Raw genomic sequence first — 15,019 nt, 5'->3', positions numbered from 1 at the left:
AGGAGGAGGGGATGGTCGACAGTGTCAAAGGCAGCAGAGAGGTCAAGGAGGATTAGAATGGAGTAGGAGCCATTGAATTTGGCAAGAAGGAGGTCATGGGTGATCTTAGAGAGAGCAGTCTCGTAGAGTGGAGGAGACAGAAGCCAGATTGGAGGGGGTCCGGGAGAGAATGGGAGTTAAAGAATTCTAAGCAGCGATTGTAGAAGACTCGTTCTAGGATTTTGAAAGGAAGGGTAGTAGGGAGATAGGGCGATAACTGGAGGGGGAAATGGGGTCAAGAATGACAGGGACTGTATCTGTTGCCGACTTGTTCATTCCAAGCGCTTAGTACAGTGCTCTGCACATAGTAAGCGCTCAATAAATACTATGGAAGGAATGAATGAAAGGTCCTCTCAGTCATTCCTCCATGGGAATAACTTCTCTTTCTCCCATCTCTGTACAGTAATAGTCCACTGACCTGCATGTGATTCTCTAAAATATACACTTCAAGAAAAAGCAGGCATGCTTTGAAACCTTATAGGATGTCCTGAAATGTAATTGTTTAATAACATTATTTCAAGGTAAGCATTTTTAAGTCTATATAGCTCTTAGCTCACAAATATATGAAAATGACCGGAGACATTCTTCAGATGAAAATTCATCTTTCTGTGGATGATAATTCGCACAGCGTTCATTAGAGAAAATGTCTTGCACAGACCTGTGAAGAAAGAGACAAGATATTTAGAAGCCCTTTTCAAATACATCTGAGCCGCGGAAAGCTACATAACCCCCGAAATATGGAAATAGAGGTACAGTCGGCAGGAAATAAATTGTAAGGAAAACTGGAGCAGAGGCCAGAATGTTGAATTTCTAATCTTAGTTTCTAACCACTGTGCGTTAGGGATGTTTTTATCTGTGTTCTGGTGTCTAATTTTCTTATTAGTTGATGGATCTGAGGAAATGTTTATGAAATAAGATCGTATTTGGGTATGGGTTGGGATGCCTTTCCTGAATCCGTGGAATCCATTTTAAATCATTAAAAAGAGAAGAAGGTAAATTATTCCAAGGCAAAAGTTGGTTGGATCAAATGTATGAACGCTTTCACAAGATGATGCGAAGGTGTCATCTTTGGCTTTCTAAGGGGGTTGAGCGTCCCGGCCCAAACTAATTAAATAACATTGAAATCTTATTACGAGTTAAATTGGCATGATCTGTGGTTAGCGGGCTAAGTAACAGAGAGACTGATGGTGACATCCCTGATTTTGTAATGAGAAACTAGAGAGGTCCATTTTCTCACATATTTTCCAACAGGATGGTAAGTGATTTGCCCAAAATGTATTGGTTAGATTAAAGATATGTCCATTTTCACAAGATGATGCATAAGTCAGAAGTTTATTAGGGGCATTGGAAGTCCCAGTCTAAACTGATTAAATAACACTGAAATCTTGTTTCAAGTTAAAGTCATATGATCTATGGTGAGAGGTCTGTGCAAATGAAGACTGTTATAACCCTGAATTCATAATAAGCATCTGGGACTGTCCATCTATCCACTTATTTTCTATCAGGTAAATACTAAAACACAACCGGTGAATGGACAAGGATTCGCTTTATTACTGAAGTCCAGAGAAATGAGAGAAAATCCAAGAAGTAAGATGTGTCCTCCCTCATAGCTGAGTAAAAAGAAACGTAGTCTTTTCTCTTGCTGCGACACAGATGGGAAGTAGAGGGTTGGACTCGAAGTTGTTATCCTGCTACACTCATATAAAAGTCCCTAAATTCTGTATTGAGGTTCCTGCCCTCCTCCATTATTCAGATGGGAGAGTGGCCCATAGAGCAGAGTCAGTGACAAATTGCCACAAAGGACATAAACTTACAGGTCATGGGAGAGACCAGCTCCGTCCTCCCACAGCCAGGGTCCATCAGAGCCAGTCCGAGACAATCCAGTCCAGTAATAAGACTTCAGAAGTTTCAGAAAATCCTGAGTGGAACCACAACCAAACCATGGAGACATATTTCCAGTTATTCTCTTTCATGGCAACAGGGCATTTCAAGAGGATATCGGGCGGGTAAAAGCTCTAAATAACCATCAAATTGCCTTCAGCCTTGGACAACTGAAGACACAAACCATCTCCTTCAGGAACTTTCCATCCATGGCTAGAAAAAGCTATGACACAGACATACTTGGGGCAGAACAAAAAGTAATCTTACATAAACCTTATAAAGACAGCAACTTCACTAAGAATGATTGAGTAGTGTGGCCTAGTGGATGGATCACAGTTCTGGGATTCAGAAGGACTTGAGTATTAAGCCCAGTTCCACCACAAGTCTGCTGAATCATCTTGGGCAAGTCTTTTAACTTCTCTGCGCCTCCGTTATTATTATAATAATAACGATTATGGTATTTGTTTAGCACTTTTTAGGTGCCAGGCTGGGGTAGATTCAAAATAGTCAGATTAAACACAGTCCCTGTCCCTCATAGTGCTCACAGTTTGAATTTCCATTTTCCAGATGAGGTAACTTAGGCACAGAGCAGTGAAGTGGCTTGCTTACACAGCAGACAAGTGGTGGAGCCAGGATTAGAACCTGGGTCCTCTGACTCCCCATCCTGTGCTCTTTCCACTAAGCCACTCTCCTTCTCTTAGTATATACCCTAACTCTTCATATAGGGCTTCACACATAGTAAATGCTCGGTAAACACTATAATTCTCTTTATTAATATTATCATAATAATAATAATGATGATTATTAGGGAGAGGAGGAGGCGGGGAACACAATTTCCCAGAATCATCCTCAGGTACTGCTCTTTACCTCACCCTTGGCTTCCCCAGGATATATCAGACCCCTACACTCTTGGACCGTGCTACTCTTCGCAGTGATTCTCTACTCATCAGTCAATCCACGGTATTTATTGAATCTTACCAATAAAGAGATCTATAATAAGCTCCTAAGTCAAAGAGAAATAACGTTTATGTTCTTTAACCTATTGTATGCAGTAGGCATACAAACCATATTGACAATTAGTAGGAGCAGCAGGAAGAAGGATAGCCAAATCTGATCATCCATGTGAGTAGTCTTCGGTTCTCATCATGCTCCATGTTTTTAGGGCAATATCTTCAGTGCCTCACAATTATTGCCGGCAAAGCCAGCCTTCCATACGGGAAGATTAATGTGAATTAAGTCACCCTTTCCACTGTTTTATTGATTCTTAGACTATCCCTCTGTTAGGGGTGAAGGACAAAGATTTCTCTCTCTTTCTTTACTTGGGTACTGGCACCTTCTTGGTAGTTTTATGAACCAACCCACTGTTAACCAGCTTCTCAGCAGAAGGATCGGAAGTGTCAAAAATTGAAAATGTCTCTGTCACATTATTATATTTCTTTCTCCCAAGAGCTCAGTGTAGTGTTCTGTGCACTCGGTAAAGCAGTGTGCCTAGCATGGCCTAGCGGCAAGAGCCCGGGCTTGGGAGTCAGAGATCATGGGTTTGAATTCCAGCTCTGCCACTGTGTGAATTTGGGCAAGTCACCTCACTGGTCTGTGCCTCAGTTAACTCATCTGTAAAATGGGGACTAAGACTGTGAGCCCCACGTGGGACAACCTGGTAACCTTGTATCTACCCCAGTGCTTAGACCAGTGCTTGGCACATAGTAAGTGCTTGATAAATACCATCATTATTATTATTATTATGAAAAGCAGAATGGTTTACTGGATAGAGCATGAGACTCCCAGTCAGAAAGACCTGGGCTCTAATCCAAGCTCCGCAACATGTGTCCTGCATGACCTTGGGCAAATGACCTAGCCTCTCTGGGCCTCATTTGCCTCATCTGTAAAATGGGGATCAAGAGTTTGAGCCCCATGTGGGTCAAGTCCAACCTTTTAAATTTGTATCTACCTCAGCGCTTAGAACAGTGCCCGGCACATAGTAAGGGCTTAACAAGTACTGTTATACTATTACTACTAATAGGACTTTGCAACAAACAGCATAAGTAGCCATTATTTTACCCCCCAAAAGAACTATTAGAAATTAAAATATGAGAGAACGCACTTGCAACTCCTCCCTGTCTTCTATCTTCAGGAGACTGGAATTCATACTTCGACAAGCATTTTGACTCCCTGGCCAAGTCTTGACTTCTCTAGAAAGGTAATAACAGTTCCCTCTGTTCCAGATCCAGTTCTCTGGGCAAGAGCCAGAGTAGCAGCCTACAAATAGAAAAGAGGAAATTATCAACCAGGTAACTCCATTTTGCAATTTCATAGCAGGTTCATATTTCCAAGCTTTCCGTTTCAATTTGGTTCTTACACCCTGGCAGCATCCCTGCAAATGAGGGGAGAGGCAGGGATTATTATCCTCATTTTATTGATGAAGAAACTGCGGCATAATAGGATTACATCTCTTCCCGTGATCTCTCTCCCTCTCTCCAGGCTCGCGTCTCCTCCTTTCTTCAACAACATCTTTGCTTGGCTGTCCTCCCATCAACTCAAACTTAACATGTCCAAAACAGAGCTCCTTATCTTCCCACACGAACCTGACCTCCTCCTTGACTTTCCCATCACTGTAGATCCTGCCACCATCCTTCCTGTCTCACAAACCCATAACTTGGGCATCATCTATGACTCCTCTCTCTCACTTAATCAACAAATTCAATCTGCCACCAAATCCTGTCGGTCCCACCTTCACAACATCACAAAAGCCCACCCTTTCCTCTCAATCCGTACTACCACATAAATACAACCACTCAACCAATCCCACCTAAAATTCAAAAAGTCCCACTTTTCCTCATCTCCCACTCCCCTCTGTGTTGCCCTGACATTCTCCCTTTGCTCTTCACCCACCTCTCAGCCCCACAGTGCTTATGCATATATCTGTAATTTCATTTATTTACAGTCTAATCGATTAGACTGTAAGCCCATCAAACGGCAGGGACTGTCTCTATCTGTTGCTGACTTGTTCATCCCAAGCGCTTAGTACAGTGCTCTGCACATAGTAAGCGCTCAATAAATACTATTGAATGAATGAATTTATTTCTATTGATGTCTATCTCCCCTGACCCCCCACTGGGTTTTTATTGCAGGCAGGGATCGTGACTCTTTATTGTTGTAGTGGACTTTCCCAAGTGCTTAGTTCAGTGCTCTGCACATAGTAAGCATTTAATAAATACAATTGAATGAATTAAGTAATTTTCTCCAGGACACACCAAAACCAGTGTCAGAATCGGGCTACTGACTTCCGGATGTGCTTTTATTATGCTGAATGATCATCATCATTTAAATTGACCCTTCTTTTTCAAATATGATACACCAATGATGGGATCTTAAACATTTGGGGAGGACTTGTAGTGGAAAGGATACATGACCATGATTCTCTTCCACACCATCTGGACGTATCTTGCTACACACCCACAGTATTTCAATCTTCTTTCCTTCACCTCCCTGCCTACATATATGGGATAGGCTTCAACTCTGGGACCAGAAGAGGGACAGAAGCATTATTTGTCTATGTTTGTTAGGTTTTTGCTCTATTAGTGTATTTCGTGTTTCAGAATGTGAGGCCAATAGAATCTCCTCCAGGAGATTAGTTTCCTTTTCACAATTGCTCTGGCAGATCTAGTCAAGGATTAAAAAAAAGTGGGTTTAACTTGAAAGTTTCTCTACTTCAGTTGGAAAATGAGAGAAGAGAAGGTTGTATCACTTACCTTTTTGGGTTGTGATGTTGGGAACTGAAAAAGGGCTCTCGGGTCCTTGGCCAGAAGAGTCTAAAAACATGACCAAGATTTTATTACTTACCATCATTGTTCCGATAAGGATAATTAAAATAAGATGAGGAGATAGTGGATAAACGGCATCATCTATCTCTAGAATGTGAGCTCACTGCGGGTAGGGAAGGTTCCTGTTTATCGGTATACTGTACTCTCCCAAGTGTTTAGTACAGTGCGTTGCCCAATGTAGGAGCTCAATAAATTGAATTGAAAGAATAGATTAATCTACCTGCTATTTCAGAGGTGGGGAAAGTAGCTGTTTCATGGACCTATTCCGGAGCAGGACATTGTTTTGGTTCATCCACATGTTACTTACAGTTTGTTATGAGGATCCCCAGTGCTAGCACAGATGCTAAGAGGGCCAGGGCCAGGATGCCCAGAGTCCTGGCCAGAAGCCGCCAGGAAGTAGACATGGAATCTGGCAAAAAGGGAAAGAGACACGGTAAACAGAGGGAGAGGAAGAAGGTTCATTCATTCATTCAATAGTATTTATTGAGTGCTTACTATGTGCAGTGCACTGTACTAAGCACTTGCAATGAACAAGTCGGCAACAGATAGAGACAGTCCCTGCCGTTTGACGGGCTTGCAGTCTAATAGGGGGAGACGGACAGACAAGAACAATGGCAATAAATAGAGTCAAGGGGAAGAACATCTCGTAAAAACAATGGCAACTAAATAGAATCAAGGCGATGTACAATTCATTAACAAAATAAATAGGGTAATGGAAATATATACAGTTGAACGGACGAGTACAGTGCTGAGGGGATGGGAAGGGAGAGGGGGAGGAGCAGAGGGAAAGGGGGAAAAGAGGTGCCACCCGTCCTCTTCACTGAGACCAAAATGGCAGGCATCACCCATTAGGGATGAAAGTGAGGGTTTCCCAAACCTGGAGCCTCTTCTTCTCTTCTCCACTCTCCTTCCACTGATAGGTTGTTGTTACTCTTTGGGGCTTGCTGAGACATTCCATGATTACCAACCTCAATGCCCCCTCAAGGACAAAGGACACCTTGAAATGGGATTTAGGGGCTGATAATATATACTGATGGGAATCCAGAAAGGATTCTTGGAATCTTATACCGTTGAGAAAGCCTGACTTTCCAGGGAGCCAGTAGCCACATGTATTTTTTAAGACAAAGTACCATTGGGAATATTTATCAACTTTGTCCTCCCCTCTGCTCAATTCATTTATAATGCCCAAGGAAGTCAGTGGCCATGAGGAATGATTCCGTGTTGAATTTAGTATCACTAAGATATCAGGAAGACATTGATCCGGAGTCAAAGTCCTTGCTGTGTGTCTGAGTCTAAAGACCACGGACCTGGAAATCGGGAGACCTGGGTTCCAATCCCAACCCCACCACTCGCATGCTGTGCACTCGGGCAACTCACCGAACTTCTCTGTGGCTCAGTATCCTCATCTGTAAAATGGGGATTGAATACCAGTTCTCCCTCTCCCAACTTAGACTTGTACCCCCATGTGGGCAAGGACTAGCCTAGTGAATGGCAGAATGATAGGGATTCGCTCATTAGTTCGATAGTATTTATTGAGCGTTTACTATGTGCAGAGCACTATACTAAGCGCTTGGAATGTAACGAGCATTCCTAAAATCCTCCCTCTCCTCTCCATCCAGACTCTCACATTAACCATCCCTTGTCTTATCCCTCCTCAGTTACTTTCTCAGCCTCCTCACTGACCTCCCAGCCTCCTGTCTCTCTCCACTCCAGTCCATCCTTCACTCTGCTGCCCGGATCATTTTTCTACAAAAACATCCAGGACATGTCACCCCACTCCTCAAAGAGCCCCAGTGGTGGCGCATCCACCTCCGCATCAAACAGAAACTTCTCACTGCTGGCTTTAGAGCCCTCAATCACCATTCCCCCTCCTACCTCACGTCACTATTCTCCCACTACAACCCTGCCCACACACTTTGCTTCTCTAAAGCTAATCTTATTACTGTGCCACGATCTCAACTTTCTCCCCACATCGCCCTTTGCCCACATCCTACCTCTGGCCTGAAACATGTTCCCTCCTCAAATCCAACAGACAGTTACTCTGCCCCCACTTCAAACCCTTACTGAAGGAATTCCTCATCCAAGAGGACTTCCTTGACTAAACCTCCCTCTCCCTTTTGCGTCGCCCTGCCTCTCCCGTTTTGTCCTTTCCCTCTCCAAGTCTCACAGGACTTAGTATGTATCTTTTATTTATATATTCATATTAACGTCTGTCTCCCCCTACTCTAGACTGTAATCTTGCTGTGGGAAGGGAATATGTCTATTGCCATAGTGTGCTTGGCCAAGCACTTAGCATAGTGCTCTGCACACTGTAAACTCTTAATATGACTGACGGAAGGAATGAATGAATAACGCCCAGGGATATTTCCCTGGCCAGTAGAGAAGCAGCCTGGCAGGGTGGATAAAGCATGGGCCTGGCAGTCAGAAAGTCACAGGTTCTAATCTGCCACTTATCTGCTGTGTGACTTTCATTCATTCATTCATTCATTCATTCATTCAATAGTATTTATTGAGCGCTTACTATGTGCAGAGCACTGTACTAAGCGCCTGGGATGAACAAGTCGGCAACAGATAGAGACAGTCCCTGCCATTTGACAGGCTTACAGTCTAATCGGGGGAGACGGACAGACAAGAACAATGGCAATAAACAGAGTCAAGGGGAAGAACATCTCGTAAAAACAATGGCAACTAAATAGAATCGAGGCAATGTACAATTAATTAACAAAATAAATAGGGTAACAAAAATATATACAGTTGAGCGGACGAGTACAGTGCTGTGGGGATGGGAAGGGAGAGGTGGAGGAGCAGAGGGAAAAGGGGAAAATGAGGGTTTAGCTGCGGAGAGGTAAAGGGGGGATGGCAGAGGGAGTAGAGGGAGAAGAGGAGCTCAGTCTGGGAACGCCTCTTGGAGGAGGTGAGTTTTAAGTAGGGTTTTGAAGAGGGAAAGAGAATCAGTTTGGCGGAGGTGAGGAGGGAGGGTGTTCCAGGACCGCGGGAGGACGTGACCCAGGGGTCGACGGCGGGATAGGCGAGACCGAGGGACGGTGAGGAGGTGGGCGGCAGAGGAGCGGAGCGTGCGGGGTGGGCGGTAGAAGGAGAGACTGGAGGAGAGGTAGGAATGGGCAAGGTGATGGAGAGCCTTGAAGCCTAGAGTGAGGAGTTTTTGTTTGGAGCGGAGGTTGATAGGCAACCACTGGAGTTGTTTAAGAAGGGGAGTGACATGCCCAGATCGTTTCTGCAGGAAGATGAGCCTGGCAGCGGAGTGAAGAATAGACTGGAGCGGGGCGAGAGAGGAGGAAGGGAGGTCAGAGAGAAGGCTGACACAGTAGTCTAGCCGGGATATAACGAGAGCCCGTAACAGTAAGGTAGCCATTTGGGTGGAGAGGAAAGGGCGGATCTTGGCGATATTGTAGAGGTGAAACCGGCAGGTCTTGGTAACGGATAGGATGTGTGGGGTGAACGAGAGAGACGAGTCAAGGATGACACCGAGATTGAGGGCCTGAGAGACGTGAAGGATGGTCGTGCCATCAACGGTGATAGAGAAGTCTGGGAGAGGACCGGGTTTGTGACTTCACATCTCCAGGCCTCAGTTACCTCATCCGTAAAATGGGGATTAAGAAAGTGAGCCCCACGTGAGCCGGGGACTTGAAGCAACCTGATTACCTTTTATCTACCCCAGCACTTGGAACAGTGCCTGGCACATAGTAAGCGCTTAACAAATAGCATCATTAATTTTACTGTTATTCAGAGGTATAACTCACTGCTCACTTCCCCGACCACCCAATTACCTGGCCACATACTTTATTGAGAAAACTGAAACCTCCGTCGTGATCTCCCTACAATCTCCCCGGCTCCTCTCCGGGCCCTCTCTCCTATTGTCCCCTCTTCAACTGTTCCTCCCATCTTTCCCAGCAGTATCTCATGAGGAAATCACCTGCCTCCTCTCAAAATCCACCCCTTCTGTCTCTGCCTCTGACCTCATCCCTCTACATTTTACCAAAACACTTGCTCCTGCCCTGACGACTGTCTTCGCTATCTTCACTCTCCGGTGGTTTCTTCCCCACTGCTTTCAAATGTCCTCATGTCTCCCTTATCCTAAACAACCCTCCCTTGACCTTACCGCTCCTTCGAGTCATCATCCCATCTCCCGCCTACCTTTCCTCTACCAACTCCTTGTGAGTTGTCTACACTTGCCTCTACTTCCTCTCCTCCGATTTTCTCTCTTGTTTTCCACTCACTTCACTCCACCAAAATCACCCTCTCCAAAGTTAATGGCCGTCTCCTTCTTGCCAGATCCAACGGCCTTTAAGCAACCTCGATCTCTTAGCTACCTTCAACACTGTTAGCCACCCCGTTCTCCTGGAAACCTAATCTGGTGTTTCTTCACTCACGTTTTCTTCACTGATGTTATCTTTTGCTTAGTCTGCTCCTCTCACTCCAGCCGCTCATATTCTGCCTCTTTCATGTGCTCCTCCTCTGCCTCCAACCCACTAACTGTGAAAGTCCCTCCGAGTTCAGTTCTGGGTCCCTTTCTATTCTCCATAAACGCCCACTCCCTTGCAGAACTCATTTACACCCATGTTGCTCCAACTACCATCTCAGTGTGGATGATTCCCCAATCTACACCCCCAGCCTTGATCTCTCTTCTTCTCTACAGTCTTGTTTTCCTCCTGCCTTCACAACATTAATACTCGGGTGTCCCTTCCATTTCAAACATATCATGTCCAAAACAGAACTCGTATTCCCACCCAAACCCCTTCCTCCGGCTTGAATTTTCCATCACAGTAGACAGCACCGCCATACTCCTTGTCCCCCAAACCCATAATCTCAATGTTATCCTCAACTCGTGTCTTTCATTCAACTCTCATATAGTCAGTAATTCTCTCCGTCCAAATTGCTATCACCTTAATCCAAGCACTTATCCTGTACTCCCTTAATTACTGAATCGGCCCCTTGCTGATCTTCCTGCCTCCTGTCTCTCTAAACTCTATCCTGACCTTCGCTCAGCTGCCCTGAAAACTATTCTACAAAATGGTTCAATCCACATGGCCCTACACTTCAGGAACATCTCCCTACACTTCAAGAACTTCCATAGGTTGGTTGCCCATCCAACCTATGCATCAAAAGAAGAACAATTTACCACAGGATTTAAAACTTGCAGTCACCTTGCCCCTTGCCACCCTAGGCTTAGTGGAATGAGTACTTCTTGGGAGTCAGAGGTCATGGGTTCGAATTCCGACTCTGCCACTTGTTACCTGTGTGACTATGGGCAAGTCACTTAACTTCTCTATGCCTCAGTTCCCTCATCTGTAAAATGGGGATTAAGATTGTGAGCCTCACGTGGGACAACCTGATTGCCCCTTATCTACCCTAGCGCTTAGAACAGTGTTCTGCACATAGTAAGCACTTAACAATTAGCAACATTATTATCACTTTCCTGCTACAAGCCAACCCGCACACTCTGCTCCCCCCATGCCAACCTACTCACTGTACCTCAGACTCATCTATCTCTCTCACCACCTTCTCTTCACCCACTTGCAGGCTCTGGACTGGAATGTTCTCCCTCTTCATATCTGACAGACCACCTCTCACTACACCTTCAAAGATTTACCGAAAGCACGTCCCCTCCAAGAGGCCTTCCCTGATTAAGCCTTCATAACTTCTTTTCCTACCCCCTTCTGCATCACCCTTATACTCAGATTTGCTCCCTTTCTTCACTTCACCCTCTCCCCCACAGGACTTGGGTACATATCTGTAAACGCTGTCTGTCCCCCACGGCCTGCAGTCGCTAAACTCACTATGGGCAGGTAATATATCTGCAAACTCTATTGTACTGTCGTCTTCCAAGTGCATAGTACAGTGCTCTGCACATGGTAAGTGCACATTAAATAAGATTAATTGATTAGGTTCATAACCACAATTCATCTATTCACATTAATGTCGATCTTCATCTCAGACTATAAACTTATCGTGGGCAGGGGACGGTTATTCTGATTACTATATCTTCCAACTCTCCCCAGTGCTTGGGACAGTGCCATGTGATCAGTGAGCACCATAAATATGATTGAGACTGTATGCTCATTTATTCATTCATTTATTTCCATCTACTGGATGCTTTCTGTGTTCAGAGCACCATACTAAATACTTGGAAAGTACAAAACAGCAATAAAGAGAGACATTATCATCCCACAACAGACTCAATATGGGCAGGGAACGTATCCATGGATGCATGTTGTATTTTACTTTTCTTTTTGCATAGTACAGTACTCTGAGCATAGTAAATGCTCAATAAAGACCATTGATTGTAATTTTTTTTATATTGATGTCTACTTGTATTGATGTCTGTCTCCCCTCTTTGGGAATGTGAGCTCACTGTCACTCTTTATAGCTGTATTGTACTTTCCCAAGTGTTTAATGCAGTGTTCTGAACACTGTGAGCACTTAATAAAGATGGTTGACAGAATGAATTGATTGATTGGTAAATCACTAGTCAATCCAACGGTTTATAACAATACATTTTTGAGAGGTTCCACTTCAAAAATGAAATCCACTGGGTAAGAATCAATGCTAAAATGGCATTTCCAGGAAAGGTTTTCCTCCCTGCCTTCTACCATATCAAATTTTCTCAGTTTTTTCAATATGCTCTCAAGGCACAGTGACCCACTTACGAGGCAGGGGGAGCTAAAATTAGCCTGCTGCTCACAACTCTCCTTAGTTGTTCCTCCAAACCAAGGTAGAAATAAAACACGTTTTGCTACTCACTAGATCTAATGCATGGGTCTAAACCTTTGGGGAGGTACAACAAAAGAAAGAGACACATCCCCTGCCTGCAGAGTTTTCACTCTGGAACTTAAAAATGCTTCCAGTGAAATGATCTGAAAAATTAATTGAATGGATGAGTGAAATGTAGAAATAAATAATGAAGTGGTGTTCCTTTTTCTAAGAACTTAAAGCTACATTTTTTGGGCCCTTGGTATTCTCTCCACCCTCAGCCCAACAGCACTTGTGTACCCAACAGTAATTTATTGTCTATTCATGTCTTTCTCCCCACCAAACCTACAAAATCACTGTGAGCGAGGAATGAACGTGTTGTACTATATAACAAGAGCTTAGTAAAGTACGAAGAGAAGGGCGTAACTCAATGAAAAGAGCCCAGTCTTGGGAATCAGCAGTCATGGATTCTAATCCCAGCTCCGCTGCTTGTCAGCAACGTGACTTTGGGCAAGTGTCTTAACTTCTCTGTGCCTCAGTTACCTCATCTGGAAAATGAGGACTAAGGCTGTGAACTCCATGTGGGACAATCTAATTACATTCTATCCCCTACAGCGCAGAGAATAGAGCTTGGCACATAGTAAGCACTTAAATGTCATCATTATTATTATTATGAAAGTGCTCTGCTAATTGTAAGAGTCCAATAAATACCATCGATTGATCGGTATGTGTTGTGGTCTTGGGAGAAATTTGAAAGCAGCTCTGATTAGTCGTGAGATTATTAATACAGATTAGGAGTAAGGAATAGAAAAAAACATGAGAAGTTTTAAGTATATTTGAGATATTAGGAGCTGGAAATAACCTTGCATAAAATGACATTTTTCATACTGCAGAGTATTCAGGATATCAGTGAGATAGAAGTTGTGATGTTAAATACACCTAGTACAGAGTACTGAATGCCAACAATTATAATAAAAATAATAATTATGGTATTTGTTAAGCACTTACTATGTGTCAGGCACTGTTCTAAGCACTGGGATAGATACAAGCAAATGGCTCAGTGGAAAGAGCCTGGGCTTGGGAGTCAGAGGTTCTAATGGGTTCTAATCTCGGCACCGCCACTTGTCAGCTGTGTGACCTTGGGCAAGTCACTTAACCTCTCTGTCCCTCAGTTACCTCATCTGTAAATGAGGATCAAGATTGTGAGCCTTATGTGGGACCACCCATTTACCTTCTATCTACCCCAGGGGATAGAACAGTGCTTGACACATAGTAAGCGCTTAGCAAATGCCAATATTATCATTATTATTACCATCCCAAATATTCCTAAACAATCCATCTGCAATCCCATAATAGACAAGTCAGGTGAAAACTTGGCCTAGATTTGAACAGGCCTTTAAATTAGATTTTCCCCTCTTTTCTCAAACTGAGAGATCAATGAAAAAATGCAAATACCTGTTCCGGGAAGCGATTTTCCAGTGTCTTTGGCGGAGGATGCAGGGCCCGGAGACCAAGGGAGGGATGAGAAACTGAAAAAGGCAACCAACTCTATGACACCTGGGGAGAAACTCAGTGAGAAACACTGCAGATCTGGTGAGTCGATAACGGTCGTTCAGAACGAACTGAGGGTGGAACATAACTTCACTGCACAAACCTCCAAAAGGAACACACAGGAAGCCCTCACACTGTAACTGGTTTGAAGTGTAGTCTATCTACAGTATTTGCTCAAAGCTCAAGGGTCTTTCATCTCTCTGAGCTACTGACTTCATGGCAACTGTCTAATGGCAGATGTTGATAATGGAGAGGTTCTGTGCAACCGTCTTCAGAAGAGGTCTGGAGTCCAGTCGTTTCCCAGTATTATTTTTTGAATGGTGTCTGTTAGGCACTCACTATGTGCCACGGACTGCGTTAAGTGATGGGGGAGATTCAAGTTAATCAGTCCCACATGGGACTAACAATCTTAATCCCCATTTCATTATTATCAATCATAATAATACTAGATATTATTATGGTTTTTTTGAAATACTCTGTGCCAGGCACTGTACTAATTGCTGGGAGGTGTACAAGCAAAGAGACGCAGTCCCTGTCCCATGTGGACTCACAGTCTCAATCCACATTTTGCACAGGAGGGAACTGAGGCACAGTGAAGTGAATTCACTCGTGCAAGGTCCCACGACAGACAAGTGATGGAGCTGGGGTTAGAAACCAGGCATTTCTGACTTCAGGGCCTGTGCTTTATCCTCTAGGACATGATGCTTCTCAACATCCGCATACCATTTCTAGTAAGGGTATACAAAGTATGCTGTTCCTGGACCAGAAATATGGTGGATTCTTATTTCTGCTATTTTAAAGATGTCTAGCTCACTTTGTCCATTGCAACACCATGATTTTTTGAGTTCCCTGGGCCGGGTGTGTTCTGTGGGTCTGGTGAGTGCAGTTTTTCTGCAATCGAGTGGAGTCTCCCTTTGTGTGCTTTGTTGCCTAGAGCAAAGCAGAACCAAATCTTGAACAACAGTTTATTGGAGCCCATCCTGGCCTCCTACATGGTGGTGTAATTGTGCTCCTTG

At 44.0% G+C, this 15,019-nt stretch overlaps 1 protein-coding gene across 1 annotated transcript; it reads right to left on the bottom strand.

Annotated features, from left to right (window-relative positions):
- Positions 1 to 517: 517 nt before the first annotated feature.
- On the bottom strand, positions 518 to 14,285 carry LOC103168281 (natural killer cells antigen CD94-like). The gene is made up of 6 exons (XM_029081719.2): positions 13,908 to 14,285; positions 6,049 to 6,150; positions 5,670 to 5,729; positions 4,022 to 4,176; positions 1,854 to 1,957; positions 518 to 697 (listed from the first exon to the last, which is right to left on the bottom strand). Exons 2-6 carry the CDS (start codon positions 6,143 to 6,145, stop codon positions 577 to 579), a joined length of 537 nt encoding a protein of 178 aa, XP_028937552.1. The 5' UTR covers positions 6,146 to 6,150; positions 13,908 to 14,285; the 3' UTR covers positions 518 to 576.
- Between the last annotated feature and the right edge of the window lie 734 nt (positions 14,286 to 15,019).

Source organism: Ornithorhynchus anatinus, chromosome 17 (assembly GCF_004115215.2).
Source record: "Ornithorhynchus anatinus isolate Pmale09 chromosome 17, mOrnAna1.pri.v4, whole genome shotgun sequence".
NCBI lineage: Eukaryota > Metazoa > Chordata > Mammalia > Monotremata > Ornithorhynchidae > Ornithorhynchus > Ornithorhynchus anatinus.
This window is presented reverse-complemented; position numbering and strand designations above follow the sequence as displayed.